At 58.6% G+C, this 15171-nt stretch overlaps 1 protein-coding gene across 1 annotated transcript in view; it reads right to left on the reverse strand.

The window, feature by feature from the left end:
* LRP1 (LDL receptor related protein 1) overlaps positions 1-15171 on the reverse strand; it is an 86327-nt gene that overhangs the window by 16189 nt on the left and 54967 nt on the right. Inside the window, 21 exon segments of the mRNA XM_017858864.1 lie at positions 477-667; positions 751-891; positions 974-1096; positions 1354-1482; positions 1661-1777; positions 2062-2184; positions 2258-2407; positions 2752-2865; positions 3079-3198; positions 3487-3615; positions 3822-3947; positions 5971-6163; positions 6685-6889; positions 10223-10412; positions 11757-12134; positions 12460-12584; positions 12675-12826; positions 13212-13338; positions 13460-13589; positions 13766-13900; positions 14183-14314. Of these exon segments, the coding sequence (XP_017714353.1) occupies positions 477-667; positions 751-891; positions 974-1096; positions 1354-1482; positions 1661-1777; positions 2062-2184; positions 2258-2407; positions 2752-2865; positions 3079-3198; positions 3487-3615; positions 3822-3947; positions 5971-6163; positions 6685-6889; positions 10223-10412; positions 11757-12134; positions 12460-12584; positions 12675-12826; positions 13212-13338; positions 13460-13589; positions 13766-13900; positions 14183-14314 (3230 nt within the window).

Here is a 15171-nt window from a genome sequence, read left to right on the forward strand (position 1 = left end):
TGGCTGTTCTCCTGCCTCAGCAGCTGCTCCTTCTCAGGCTCTTCTGTTGGTCCCCTCACCTCCCTGCTCCTGGCTGTTGCTCAGCTTGGGGCTCAGACTTTGGACTCCTCTCTTCTCCACCTACACTGCTCCCTTGGGAATCATATCCAGGCTGATAGATTCAAATAGCACCTCTATGGTGATAACTCCCAGACTTCCCTCTCCAACCTGGGCCTCTCCTTGAACTCCAGACCAGTGTATCTCTTGCCTACTTGACGCCTCACTCCTCCTTTCCTCTCACACTCCGTATCTCATCTGTCAGCAAATCTGCTGGCTCTCTACCTGCCAGATAGAGGCAGATCCCAACCAAGCAGATTTCCGTCTCATTCACTGCTGTATCCCCAGTGTCTAGGGGATGAATGAATGAATGAGGCAGTGGAAAAAGGCGCTCCTGGCACGTGTGGGGTGTGGAAGCTCCTCCCCAGGGCTGGGCATACCTTGAAGCCGATCTTGAGGTCCTCACAGTCCTGGCTGCAGCCACTGAGCTTGTGGCTGAGACACTCGTTGATGTGGCAGCCACGCTCATCCGAGCCGTCACCACAGTCATCCTGGCCATTGCAGAGCAGTACCTCAGCCACACAGCGCCCGCTGCTGCACAGGAACTGAGACGAGGCATTGCACTTGTGCTCTGCAGAGGGGCGGAGGCAGCAGGTCAGCAGGGTCTCAGGCAGTCTGGGGAGGGGGCAGAGGGGAGCCGGGTCTGGGGCCCACCTGGGCTGGTGCAGTGTGGGTTCTTGGGAGCCTCGTCACTCTGGTCGTGGCAGTCATTCTCACCATCGCACTCCCACTGGCGGGAGCTCAGACAGCGCCCATTGGCACAGCGGAACTCGCTGGGGCCGCAGGTCGGGTACTCTGGGGGAGGAAGGGACCTGTGAGGCTGATGCCCTGGCCCAGCGGAGGGCAGGGCCTCCTCCCACCACCGCCGAGGGCTCACCACACTCGGGGGACTCGTCGGAGCCATCTGCACAGTCACGGTCATGGTCACACACGAAGTGCTTGGGGATGCACTGGCGGTTCTGGCACATGAACTCACGGTCGTCACAGGTGCTGTTGTACACTGTGGACAGAGGTGGACACAGCCCTTCAGCCCTGCTCAGCCAGCAGCTGACCGTCCCCCACCCTGACCTCCTGTGGTTCTCCTGGTAGAGTGGGCAGGGCACTTGATGAGGAGTCTGGACACCTGGACTACAGCTATGGCTCCACCCCAGCGGACCCCGCTGAGGCATTTCCTCTCCTGCACCCCAGCTTCCCCATCTGCAAAGTGAGACTGGGGTCATTTGCTGTCCACCCGGTCCACACAGCCCCGCCACTCACAGCAACCAGCTGCGATGCTCTCGTCTGCACCATCAGCACAGTCTTTGTCACCGTCACAGAGCCAGCGCTCGGGGACGCACACGTGGGTGCCAGGGCAGGAGAAGGAGGAGGGGCCACACGTCTTGCCTTCTGTAGGGGGAGAGGGGGCCACCAAGAGACTCAGGAGGGGTGGATGAGGGCCAGCAGCGGAGGTGATGCACTCGCTGCTTCGCCGTCGTCTGCAGGGGTGTCTGAGTGTGGGGTGGAATTGGGTGGAGTCTGTCTCTCCCTGGAGAAACCTCCCCCAGCTGAATCCCAGCTTCCTCACCACAGTGAGCAGCCTCGTCTGAGCCGTCCCCACAGTCATCGCTGCCGTCACACAGCCACTGCTTGGAGATGCAGCGATGGTTCTGGCACTCAAACTGGGCCTCTGAGCAGAACTTGTCTGGGGCAGTCGGAAGCCACAGTTAGATGGGGAAGGGCGGGGGTCACCCACCTGGGGAGGCTGATGCCATGGGAAGGACAGGAGAAATGCCCACAGCAATCCTCTGTTGGGGGGCTGAGCAGCAGCTAGAGGCAGAGTCTCTGAGTCTAACCTCAAGAGTTGGGGTGTGGGGCAGGGGGTGAAGGCCCTGGGTGCCCTTTTCCAAGGGGGCATTTCCTGGGGGGGACTAAGAAGTGGGGCCCAGCAGGTTCTTGGAGCACTGAGTAGGTGCTGTGGTCACTCACTGCAGTGGGTCTCGTCCTCGCCGTGTTCACAGTCATCCTCCTTGTCACACGTCCAGCTCATGGGGATGCAGCGCCCACTAGGGCAGGCGAAGTAATTCAGGGGGCATCTGGGGCGTTTCACACCTGGGGGGCGAGGCAGGTGTGAAGGCCCTGCTCACCGCAGGCCACCGCCCACCACACACCTGCCCCTGCCCACCTGGGCAGTCACGCTCATCACTGTAGTCCCCGCAGTCGTTGGCGCCGTCACACACCCAGCTGGGTGCGTAGCAGAGCGAGGTCCGCTCACAGGGCTGGAAGAGCACGCCCTTCACGCCCAGGCGGAAGTAGCTGCTGCAGTCGGTGGCACCTGGTGGGGGCAGGGGTGAGGGTGATTCCTGGTTCCCCCCGATCATCCCCCACTGGGGCAGCTGCTAGCCCTACGGTGCCTTCATGCTTTTCCAAAAGTTGAACAATGCCCTTCCAGTGGGGTGCTGTCTGCATCATCTGCTCACTGCCCCCTCTCGGAACCCCATGGGAGCCCAGGAGCAGAGGCAGGATGGGGACAGGGCCTCAGGGAGATGGAGGCTATCAGTGGGGACGAGGCAAGGCGGAGAGGAATGTGGGCAGGTAGGTGCAGGAGGGCCTGAAGGCGGCAGATGCAGTGAGCGATGGGGAGGAGCCTAGGAGGTGCCAGCAAAGGGTGTCACTCACTGCAGTTCATCTCATCTGAGGCATCCTCACAATCCACAAACTGGTTGCAGCGGCTGGAGTTCCCGATGCAGGTCCCGTCCCGGCAGCGGAACTCGCCCACACCACAGGCTGTCTCTAGAACAGTGCCCGCCCCGTACCATTAGGCCAGAGTTTTCTCTGTGTGGGCCAGGAGGACGCAGGACAGAGCTCCTGGCCCACAGCACCTGCCCTGGCCTGTCACAGAGTGCCTTAAACCAGACACCACGGGGCCCAGGGACAAAGCTCGGCCACGGAAGGGTGGGGCAGGAACTGAGGTATAGATGGGTTATGCCATTGCGCCTCACTCACTGTTGCAGGGGATCTCATCAGAACCATCCCCACAGTCATCCGCCCCGTTGCACCACAGCATGTTGGACACACAGCGCCCGTTGCTGCACTGGCGGAAAGTCTTCTTGCAGCGGCGGGAGTCTGCAGATGGAGGAGTAGGCTGCACATCAGCCACAGGCACAGGGAAAGGGCTGCCTCCCTGAGACGTCATGCACCTGTCCAGCTGGCCGCCCCCCAACCCAAAGGCCCAGTATAGGCTAACAGTGGTTCTGCCCTTCATGAGCTCCCAAAACTCATGGTCAGGAAGCTGGGTCCCGATCCTGCTCCATCCTGCAGGGGCTGAGGCTGTTGCCAGAGGGCCAGGGACCTGGGGGAGGAGGACCTGGGCTTTGGACCCAGAAGAGGCAGGGGCTGCAGAGGGCTCCTTACTACAGTAGGATGGCTTCTCATCGGACTTGTCCTTGCAGTGGGGGACGCCGTCGCAGGTCAGGCTGAAGTTGATGCACTCACCATTGGCACACTCAAACTCATCTTGTGCTCGGCAAGAGGAATTCACCGCTGGGGAGGGAGGTGGAGGGAGCTTTCTGAGCCAGGGTTGTGGGCCCCAGTGCCCACGCCTCCTCCCCCCTGGAGCTGAGGTCATCAGCAGCTTCTTCTTGGCAAAAGGCTTTGAGGAGCTGGGCTGGAGCGCGTTGGGGAGATGGTCACCATCCCCCGTGTGTGCTTGGGTTCCCTGCCAGCCCCTCCCCCGCCGCCTGTCTCACCTCGGCAGGTGAGGTCATCCTGGAGGATTCGGCCCCCTCGGCACGAGCAGTTGACATGGCCCTGGTGAGTGAGCAGACACAGGTCCTGGCAGCCACCATTGTTGATTCGGCATGGAGAGAGTTCACCTGAGCAGGGACAGGGCGGGCGCAGGGCTGCAGAGTGTTTGCTATTGTGCATGTACCCAGAGTGCCCACCCCACTCACTGACTTCACGGAGCTCCCAAGCCTCTGCTCAGCCATGGCAGGCACAGCGGCTTGCAGCCAGTGGGAAGGGCATGGGGATGGCTGCTGTGGAAGGGCCAGGTGCATGGGGTTTTTGGCAGCTGTGCTGTTGAGGATGTGTATGCTTTTAGGCAGGGCACGGTGGGCTTTGAGTGTTTCTGAGAGATTCCAGTCTGAGGGCCCTGAGATTATGGGTGCAGTAGTGAGCCCCAGGGCGCATGAGAGATGCCTGGGAAAGCTGCAGGTCTGTTGTGGGGGGTGGTGGGGCATGTACTTGTGCCCACTGAGGGCACATGCACCCAGGCTCTCAGGTGTCTGTGTTGCTCCAAGTGAGGAGAGTGACCAGGGTGGGGGTGGGGGCACCAAGGGCGTGGATGAGCCCTGAGGGGCGGGGGTGACATGAATGTGTGTGTGCAATGTGGAGGAGACGCCAGGCATGTGCAGAGTCCATCTGTGTGCATAGATTGTCTTGGGGGGAAGGGGTACAGGAGCACTGAGGGTTTTGCAGTTTCAAAGGTGTGTACAGCTGTGTGTGTCTGTGTAACGGAGGCTCAGGGACAGCAGGACCAGGCAAGTGTGTGTGAGGTGTTTATAGTATGTCTGTATGATGTGTGTGTGTGTGTACTATGTGGTGTGTAATATGTGTTGTGGGTGGGGGTGGGTAGGTATGTGGGCCCGTGTGTATGTAAGCTCGCTATGTGTGGTGTGTATGTGTCATGTGTGTGGTATTGGTATGTGTGTGTTGGTGTGTGGTGTGTGTGTGGTGTGTTGTATGGTTGTGGTGTGTGTCTTGTGTGTGCTGCAGTGTGTGTGTATGGTGTATGTGGGTGTGTGTGTGGTATGGTGTGTGTGCTGTGTGTATGTGGTACAGTATGTGTGGTGTATGTGTATATATGTTGTGGTGTGCGTGTGTGTTGGCTGGGTGTGGTGTGTCCTGTGTGGTGTGTATGGTGTGTTGTATGGTGTGGTGTGTGTCTTGTGTGTGCTGCAGTGTATGTGGTATGTGGTGTATGCGTGGTGGTGTGTGTATGTGGTATGTGTGGTGTGTGTGGGGGAATGTGTGTATGTGGTGTGGTGTGTGGGGGTGTGTGTGGGGTGTGCAGTGTGTGTGGTATGTGTGGTGCGTGTGGTGGTGTGTGTATGTGATATGTGTGGGGTGTGTGGTGTGTGGTGTGTGTGTGTGAGGGGGGTGTATGTGTGGTGTGTGTGGTGCGTTTGTGGGGGTGTGTGTGTATGTGGTGTGTGGGATATGTGTGGTATATGTGGTGTGAGGTGTGTGTGTGTGGTATGTGTGGTGTGTGTGGTTTGTGTGTGGGGTGTGTATGTGTGTGTACATGTTGGGGGTGTGTGTATGTGGTGTGTGGTGTGGGGGGGTGTATGGTGTGGTGTGTGTGTTGTGTGTGTGGGAAGAGTGTGGTATATGTGGTGTGGTGTAGTATAGTATGTGTGGGATGTGTGTGTGGTATCTGTGTGTATGTGGCGTGTGTATGTGGTGTGTGTGTGGTGTGGTATATGTGGGGTGTGTATGATATGTGTGGTGTGTGTATGTGGTGTGCAGTGTATGTGTGGTGTGGTGTGTGTGTGTGGTGTGTGTGTGTGATATATGTGGTGTGTGCATGTGGTGTGCAGTGTATGTGTGGTGTGGGGGGTGTGTGTGGTATGTGTGTGGTGTGTGTGTGGGGGTGTGTGTTTATGTGGTGTATGGAATGTGTGTGTGGTATGTGTGGTTTGGTGTGTGTGTGTGGGGTGTGTGTGTGGGGGGGTGTGGTATATGTTGTGTGGTGTGTGTAGTATAGTATGTGTGGGATGTGTGTGTGGTATGTGTGTGGGGTGTGTGTGGTATGTGTGGGGGGGGTGTGGGGTGTGTGTTTGTATGTCCAGGCAGGATAGGCAGGAGGGCGAGGCAGGTGGCGGCAGCCCCACTCACAGCTGTTGGTGTCGTTGGCCACGGCGATGATGCCCATGGGCTGCTGGGGGATGTCCACGCGTAGCAGCTTCATGTTGCTGCCCACGTGCTTGTTGGCCCGCTGCACTGCCCGCCGCACCCAGTCGGTCCAGAAAATATGCTCCCCATACACGGCCAGCCCGAAGGGGTGGACAGGCTCTGACTTTAGGATCACCTGTGGAGACAGCGCCATCACTGTTACAGCATCTCTTGGGCCTCTCGCCCAGTCTCCACTGGACCACAGCCTGGCCTGGCCTCTGACAGCCACAGAATGAGGGCCCGCAGAGTCATCCTGCCATCTCCCTCATCTAGCTGATGAGGAGCAAGCTGGACAGGGTGGGGTTGCCCGAGGCTGGGGCCTGGAGGGACTCACCTCCTCCCAGCTGCTCCCACCATGTCTGTGCCTGGACGGTCTCAGCTGATGGGGCTGACCCTGGCCCTGGCCTCCCCTCAGCCGCCCGCAGCTCACCCACCCCNAGAATGAGGGCCCGCAGAGTCATCCTGCCATCTCCCTCATCTAGCTGATGAGGAGCAAGCTGGACAGGGTGGGGTTGCCCGAGGCTGGGGCCTGGAGGGACTCACCTCCTCCCAGCTGCTCCCACCATGTCTGTGCCTGGACGGTCTCAGCTGATGGGGCTGACCCTGGCCCTGGCCTCCCCTCAGCCGCCCGCCAGCTCACCCACCCCGCAGACTCACATAGCGGTGGGAGCCGTCATACTCGCACCGCTCAATCTTGTCCAGGGTGGCGTCAGAGAAGTAGAGCTTCTCAGCACGGTGGTCGATGGCCAGGCCGTTGGGGGTGCGGATATCCTTCTCGATGAGGGTCAGGACATTGGCTCCCGAGAGTGCTGCCCGCATGATGCTGGGATGCTGCTCATTCCAGTTGGTCCAGAACATGAGGCTGGGGGAAGAGGGTCCAGGGATCAGGAGGCAAAGCCTGAGAGTCTACCACAGAGGATACAGGCCAGGACACGTAGGCACCTGGAACCTGGAGGCCCGCCAAGGCAAAGCAACCTCAGAGTCATCGAGGCCAACAGTGCCCTGATGCCCATGAAGGGCCCCGCTATTGCACAGACATTTCTCACACGAGGTGGCTGAGTGTGAGGGGATGAGGGCCAAGTGTGAGATATTCACATTGCAGTATCTGGGCAGTGACCGTCTACTTCCTAAGAAGTGAGCCAAGTGAGACAGGCTCTGGGGTTCCAGCCCTGGCTACGCCACCCACCAACTAGGTGCCCTTAGGTAACTTGCTCAACAGCCCTGTCCCTCAGTTTCCTCCTCTATGAGGTGGGGATGGTAGCACCACCTGCCTTGCAGGGTGGTTGTGAGAGTGGAAGAAGTTAATCTCCATCTTAAGGACAGATGGCACACGCTATGTGAGTATTTCCCAGGAGTTTATTCTTAACTGCTCTCTTCTGTGCAGGGAGGCTGGCTGTCTTCCAGACCATTCAGGAAGCCCTTGTGGAGCTGAGTGTGGCGTGTGTCCCTGGTCCTGGGGTATGTGGGTCCTATCCTCAAGGAATTCTCAAGAGTCCCCTTCTCCGTACTTTGAGGCCTTTGCATGTTTGGGGTTGGAGCCACCGTTCTGCCTCATAATGGCTCTGACCTCGAACGAGCCTGTCACCCCTCTCAGCCTTGGTTTCCTCTCAGTAAAGGAGGCAATGGGAACAGCCAGCCCCCAGTTATGCTGTGCTCCTTGTGGGGTGGTGCTGAGGCTGGAGGAAGGCCTCAAGGCTGGTCAAGCACTACCCTGGGTGTGACAGAGTGGTCCTCGGACCACCGGCATTGGATGGTGAGCCCTGGGCCCTCAGTCCCAGAGCTTGTCACTCAGCTAGGACCAAGGCAGGGCAGAGGACTCCAAATTCTCTTGCTCCCAGGCGATCCTTACGCACAGTGGAGTCTGAGACCACCAAGCCACACGAAAGCCAGCTCCGTTCTCCAGTTCCCTAACAGGACCTGCCCCTGCCCCCACCCCAGTGCCTCTGGCCCCCTCCCACCTCCGCCCCTCACCGTTCTGCCCACAGATCTCTCCTCTGGCCTGTGAACTTGTCTCCTCAGACCTCTCCAGGTCACACCCTTCTTGTCCACCCCCAGCGTCTCCAGCACCATTGAACTACCGCGCCTTCTGCTGGGCTCACGTAGGAAAATGGTGCTGCTCTGCCCCTCGGGAGACATTGGCTGCCCTGAGCCTCCACGAGCTCATGAGAAGCTCTGACCTTAAGGGCCTCATCCTGGAGGACAGCAGGGGTGTGTGATGGCTCTGGAATCAGGATGTAAGTTGGGAGGGAGGCAGCGTGTCCCTCTAGCCTCCACAAGGGAGAATGGGTGTCCTGGGGCAGCGACCGGTCATCTTCCTGGCTTGTCAGGATTCGACTTGGCCTGTCAGTCCCCACCAGGGACTCCCACACCTCAGGTGAAACCACTCACACCTGCGGTGAGAAGTGGTTTTCCTCCTGGCGTCAACAAACTCCTCCATGTGACACAACTGTGGTCTGGGTGAACCTGCTTCCCAGGAATGTGGCGGGAGGGAAGAGAGAGGCTTTCCTGGGGCAGGTGCTCAGTGTCCAGCAACATGGCAGACCTTCTAACTATCCGACTGTGACTCCACAGGGTCATCAGTGCCCCAGGGCCGACTGCAGGGAGGGCTCAGGGGGAGGCTGGGTTGTTGGAGTCTCCACTGGCCCCTGCCCCCTCCATTGGGGTCCACATCGCCTCCTTCCTATTCCCTGAAAGTGCCTGCTCCTTCTGACCAGGGAGAGGGCCCCTCCTGCTGGCTCAGCTCTTTCTCCTGGGCGCTGGGACCATGCTCCCATTCAGCCACTCCTGCCATCCTCAGATGTCGGCTCACATGCCTCCTCTTCAAGGACATGTTCCCTGACTTCCAGGCAGGGCCAGTCCTCAGCACACAGCCACGAAGCTCTTCATGACGCCCCTCACGCTCCCCACTGGGTCCTCTGCACCTTCTTTGCTCTCAAAAGCCACTCGCTGAATGTGCAACGGAATCCCCTTGGCTCATAGGAAAGGAGCTTGGTGGGCAGCCAGGAGGACATGTCCTCTGGGACGAGGGCATGGCAGCCCTGCTGGACCCTCCATGGAGGCTCCAGACTCATGAGGGACAGGCCCTGAGGCCATCCCCAGACAGGTGAGGCAGCCAAGGTTTATGGAAGCGGGGACTGGACCTTCGTCATCAGCTGCAGACGTGCCAGACAACAGAGGCAGGAGGAAACAGAGGGCCCTTGAACCAGGCTGGATGTGACTGACACTGGGGTACAGGTGGGGGGAATCTGGGTTCGGGACGCTCACATATCTGTACAGCTGCTTTGGGTTGTGTTTACTAGTTTCCTAGTAAAGCTTTTGAAAAACATTCCAAGCACTGCTGAATTGGCAAAAAAATGTTGCTCACATGTGGGCCAGGATCCCTAAGGCGAGGGGGTGGCTCACTAGAGGCCCAAACAGCCAGGATGAGGGCTGCCCTTGTGGGAGAACAGAGCAGGCCGACTGCGGGTGAACCCTCCAGGGGGAGTACCCACCGCCAGGTGCTTCCTGCCACCTGTCCTGGCTTGTGCTCCTAACTCCTCCGCACCCTGACCTCACTTCCCGGCTGGGTTCAGGCCTGCCTACGTCCCATGGCGTGCAGAGGTCCCCTTCTGTCCTCCCTGTCTTGAATTTGCCTTTCTTCAGGCTTTTGCTCAAAGCACTTGCCCTGTCCAAGCTGGCCTTCCTTGTCTTTCCACTTCCAGGCTCTGGGCCAATCTACTGCCTTCGTGAGACCTGTGGTCACCCGTATACAGCCCTGTGCCAGTTACCATTGCTTCCCACAAGTATGACTTCTCAGCCCAGCTAGGTGGCTTGATAGGCCCAGCCTGAGGCTTCCATACGACAGGTTCAACAGACATTCTTTGCCTGAAGCTTTGGATCCCAGAGCTAGAGGCCCTACCCTGTGCCTCCAACATGGTGTTCTGACGAATGAATCAACCACAGAGGCAGAGCGTCCCCCACACTCCTAATGCTCCCCTTGGTGCAGGCAGCTGAAATCTTAGCCAGCTTGTACCACAGAAGAGGAACCTGAAGCTTAGGAAGCTTTTGCAACTCCCCCCAGATCACACAGCAGGGAAGGGTGGAGCTCAAGTGAGGGCTTGCCTCTCCTGCACCCCCACCTGGGTCTGCCTGGGGAGTTTCTGCGGCCCCAAGTCCCACCTCTCCCCACTATCCCCATCCCCAGGCAGCAGCTCACTTCTGGCACTCGTCCAACACGAAGGCCCGTGGGTGGTCATCTCCAGACATAGTGATGACGGTCTCACGCTCAAAGGCCCCCGGGCGGGTCTGGTCCACTGTGTGGCGCGTGATGGTGGATGTCGTGTAGCTTGTCCAATAGAGAGTGTCCCAGCCACGGTGATAGGCCAGGCCTTCCACGGAGCCCACATCTGTGAAGAGACAGGAGCAGCCATTGGGCGGGAGGGGGCCAGAGGGCAGCCTGCACAGGAGCAATGGGGGACAGCCTGGGACACGTGCTGTCCTGGCTGGAAGGGGAAGTGTGGCGCATGGGAGTGCATGAGGTGCAGCAGAGGGGGCTCGGGGGCACCAGGGTCTGACTCAGTGCCCCCAACCTCTGCTGTCCTCACCCAAATGACCCGTGGTCACCTCCCAACCCTCTCCCTCGGTCTTCCCAGTCAGGGCGATCGGGCTTCCTGGTATGGTTGCACTTTCCTGGAGCTGTAGTTCCGCTGAGTTGAGTGCAATATAGATTCCAGTAAATCAAAGCCTACTTGGACTGTACCGGGGAGCCCCCGACTTAAAAAGACCCTGAGCTGGATTGATTATTTTATAAAGCAGACATCTTAAACTCAGGTTAAAGAACCAAGGCACAGTGAGAGACACAGCTGAACAGCAGTGTAAGAGAAAAGACGTTAGTGGCTAAAAGCGATGTGGCTGCCAAAAGGCCATGCTGTGGTATGGTCTGCAAACAGCCAGAGAGGAGGGGACATCCCTTCCAGGGGACTGGGGATTGATCTGCCAGTCTGTCCTGATCAAGCTGCGAGCATGGAGTACCGGGTTTAGCTTCAGATGCTACATTTTTAGACAGACATGTGGGCTGGACTAAGTTGCAGCAGAAAATGTCCCAGAGAAGGCTGAAAGGACAGGTCTGAACATGCAGCACCTAGTTCGGTGCCTGGCAGGTCTTTATGGACCAGCTGAATGAATAAATGAGCAAATGAATGAGTCAAAGGACCTGGTGGTAACCAGGCTGAAGAAGAAAAAATGTAGTGGGATGCAGTTTTCAAAGAGCTGAAAGGCTGTCCTATGATGACAGCCCTGACACTGTAACTGCTCTTTCCAGAGCACACACTCCATCCCCAGCATCACTGAGCTAGGCCTTCATGTGCAGCAGCTCAAGGAATTCTGTCTCACCATGCAGATGAGAAGGCTTAGGTTTGGCAAGAGCAGGAAACTGACCCAAGTTACTGAAACCCCAAATGACTGGAGCTCAGCCCCGTGTCTGCAGCCTGGGTTTGTGAGCGCTGGGCTCCACAGTGACCTCTGGCTTGTTCTGTGCAGCCCGGAAGGCAGAACTAGGACCAGTGGCAGGAGGAAGATGGGAGCCGACACTGACTCCAAATCAGGAGTCATGTAACTGCGGGGGTGCAGTGGGATTTGGCTGAGTTGCGGCTGCTGGGATTCAGGGTAGAGTGCCTGGTTGGGGTCTGAGAGTCTGTGCTGCTCCCCGCCCCACGTCCCACTTCCTGGGAAGACTTGGGGTCTGGGCTCACTCTCCACAATGGTGATCCTCCTGGAGCCATCATCGTTGATCTGCTGAATGTTCCCAAAGTGGATGTCGCTGAAGAAGATGCGATTGGGGGTGCCCGGAGAGGTGCCTGCCCGGTAGTCAAAGGCCAGGGCAATGACGTTCTTCATGTGCTCAGGGTCCTCGAAGGGCTGCACGGGCGCATTGAGGTTGCGCTCATCGGACAGGTGGATGCTCTTGAGAATGGTGCGCTCCGAGTAGAGCAGGTAGCCGGCGTACTCGCGGCACGATGCTCCGTCTTCAGCCAGCATCCCGTGGGCACAGGCGCAGGCCCGCTGCCCACGGCCCCGGTACAGACACAGCTGCTGGCACCCACCATTGGCCACCGCGCACACGTTGGTGCCTGGGGGAGGGGAGGGTACAGAGGGCAGGGCCTGCCTTGGGAAAGGCTCGCTAGTGCCTTTGTCATCCAGGCTTTGGCAAAAGTGCTGCCCTCTGCCTCGGTATTCCCAGCTTGGACGACCTTCCAGGGCCCAGAGCCCAAAGTCTAGATCTGTCCCGGGGCACCTCAGGCTTTCCTCCCCATCCCTGGGTCTCTTGGGCCATCGGAAGGTGCCCCATGGGTCTAACTTGTCTCCCGGCCCTCTCACGCTGGGTTCCCTGGGGAGCGCCCTCCCAGGCCAGAGTCCCCCTCACCTCTCCACCTCAGCCCAGAGCCCCGGCCTCACCTTTCTGCCGGTCCCGGTTGAAGACTTTGATATCTTTAAGCTGGACGCCGATGCCGGTTCGCAGGGGCACGGAGTCTGTGGCATTGTCTTTGCTCCCGCGCTTGATGGAGCCGTTGGCGTGAGTCCTGAGGGAAGGACAGGTCACAAGCAGAGCGTCAGTGGAGCGGGGAAGGAAGGAACAGATCAGCTGAGGAGGCCAGGACAGAAGCCCTCACCTGTCACTCCAGTAGATGAAATCCTCAAACACAGACACTGAAAACATGTCCATGTTGTTGCTGGACAGAACCACCTCGCGGTTCTCACCCGTCTCCAGGTCGATTCGTTCAATCTTGTCTGTCCGTGCATCACACCAGTACAGCTTCCCATCCTACAGGCCAGAGGCACCCACCTCACCTCCAGAGCTGAACCCACTGCCAGCCCCATGTCCGGAGCAGCAGGGAGTGCGTGGGCCAGAGTGGGGCCCTCAGTTCAGCCTCCCCCCCTCACTCCTGCCTCCTGCACACACTCCTGCCCTCTGCCCTGCTGATAAGGCAACATCCAGGCATCCCTCCCCTCCCCTACTCCCCACTTCTGAGCGATCCCTGCCCATCATCTCTGTGGTAGCAGGAGTCCTACTCTGGGTGCAGGGCTGGGCCGGGAGACCCCGTGACCTCCCTTGGGCTTCATGTCATCCCAGAATGGGCTCATCACAGGGAGGAGGGGTCTGGGTCAGGGGTCTACCATCGGCTCCAGGGCCAAGTTGGCGTGCGAACCTGGTAGTCCACTGAGATGCCATTGGGCCAGCTGATGCTGACGTTGACCAGCACCACACGCTCCGTGCCATCTAGCCGAGACCGCTCAATACGCGGATACTGACCCCACTCAGTCCAGAACAGGTACCTGTGGGGTAGGGGGGAAGTGGGGGTCAGTCCCCAGACCCTGGAGGAGACAGGGCCTCATCAGCATGGGCCATGGGCAGAATGACAAGGCCAGACCGGAGCCAGTCTGTCCAGCTCCTCACCCTTTCTCTGGGTGGACGGTGATGGCCCGGGGCTTGTCTAGACCCTGGGAGATCACCACGTAGCGGAAGGAGCCATTGAGCCGGGCGACCTCGATGACATCGAAGCCCTGGTCCGTCCAGTAGATGTTGCCTAAGGAGGAAGTTGGTGGGGCTCAGGGAGGTTGGGTGAGGACAGGTGGACCTGTTGTCCTCCAAGCCCCCAGGCACCTCTGCAGCTCCTCTTCCTGCTCCCACCAACTCCTCCTCCCCCCACATCCCCCAGTCCTCTGCCACACCTCAAGCCCCACAAACCCACCCACTGCTCACCTGCGATCCAGTCCACTGCGATGCCCTCCACGCGGCCAATGCCGTTGGTCACCACGTCTTCACGCCACGTCTGGTCCCGCTTGGCCCGGCTGATCGTGCTCAGGCCCATGTCCACCCAGTAGATGGTGTCATTTTCTGGAGTTGGAGGAGGTGACATGGGGATGACCAGTAAGGCAGGGGTAAGGCGAGGGGTCAAAATCTCACAAGGCTCAGGACAGGTGAGAGAGTGCCGGAGGGGTCAGGTGCTTGGAAGGGGAGGTGGAGTCGGGGTGGCAGCTGTAGCAAGTGCCCCACCTCGGGCCAATTCAGGCAGCCTCTCACTGGACCCTCAGGGCACACCACACTACCCCTAAAGCTCCCACACCACGCCCAACTCCCTCCACCACGCCCAACTCCCTCCACCACTAAATGGCTCACCAGCATGGAAGTCGATGCCGACAGCCAGCGAGGTCCCGGACACTGGGACCAGGGCATCTGACTTGTCATTGGGATCCAGAGGAATTCCCCTGATTCCTTCGTGCACAGAGTACAGGAGAAAGGAACCCACGCCTGAAACGCAAGGACACTTAAGGCATGGGTATGGCCAACACTCTCCCCTTAAACTTGGTTGCTGTCACCCTGGGTAGTGGTGTCACCCTGGGTAGCAGAGAAAAACCGTTCTCTGCTTCTCCTTTGATGTCTTCCCCCGCCATCATCCCTATCCTCCACCCAGCACACACACCCTAGTCTGAGGTCGGAGCATGGACCGGGAGGAAGCTCACCTGGCTGGTAGCTCTGGGGAACCACCTGCAGGACTCCTAGCCACCATGAGAGGGCAGCAGAGACCCAGATTTCTTGCCTTGTGCTCTGCCCTCCTCCACCCAGCACAACCCAATCTGCACCCTGCAAGTCCCTTAGGGAAAGTCTGGGAATTCAGACCATACAATCAGGACTAGGTGATTCCAAAATCTAGACTTCCAGTTTGGCGCTCAGCCTGATTCTAGTTTCCTCTTTGTCCTCCCTCTGTCTGGTCCATGCCACACCCTCTCTCCAACACTTAAAACTCAACCCTATAAGGTCACTCCTAGGCCAGTCTCATTATCAGTTATCCCATTTCTTTTTCTTTTCTTTCTTTTTTTTTTTTTTTGTCTTTTTGAGACGAAGTTTTGCTCTTGTTGCCCAGGCTGAAGTGCAATGACGCAATCTTGGCTCACCGCAACCTCCGCGTCCTGGGTTCAAGTGATTCTCCTGCCTCAGTCTCCCGAGTAGCTGGGATTACAGGCATGTACCACCACGCCCGGCTAATTTTGTATTTTTAGTAGAGACAGGGTTTCTCCATGTTGGTCAGGCTGGTCTCGAACCCCAGCTTCAAGGTAATCTGCCCGCTTCCGCCCCCCAAAGTGCTGGGATTACAGGGGTGAGCCACC

Source organism: Rhinopithecus bieti, unplaced genomic scaffold (genome assembly GCF_001698545.2).
Source record: "Rhinopithecus bieti isolate Rb0 unplaced genomic scaffold, ASM169854v2 scaffold_48679, whole genome shotgun sequence".
NCBI lineage: Eukaryota > Metazoa > Chordata > Mammalia > Primates > Cercopithecidae > Rhinopithecus > Rhinopithecus bieti.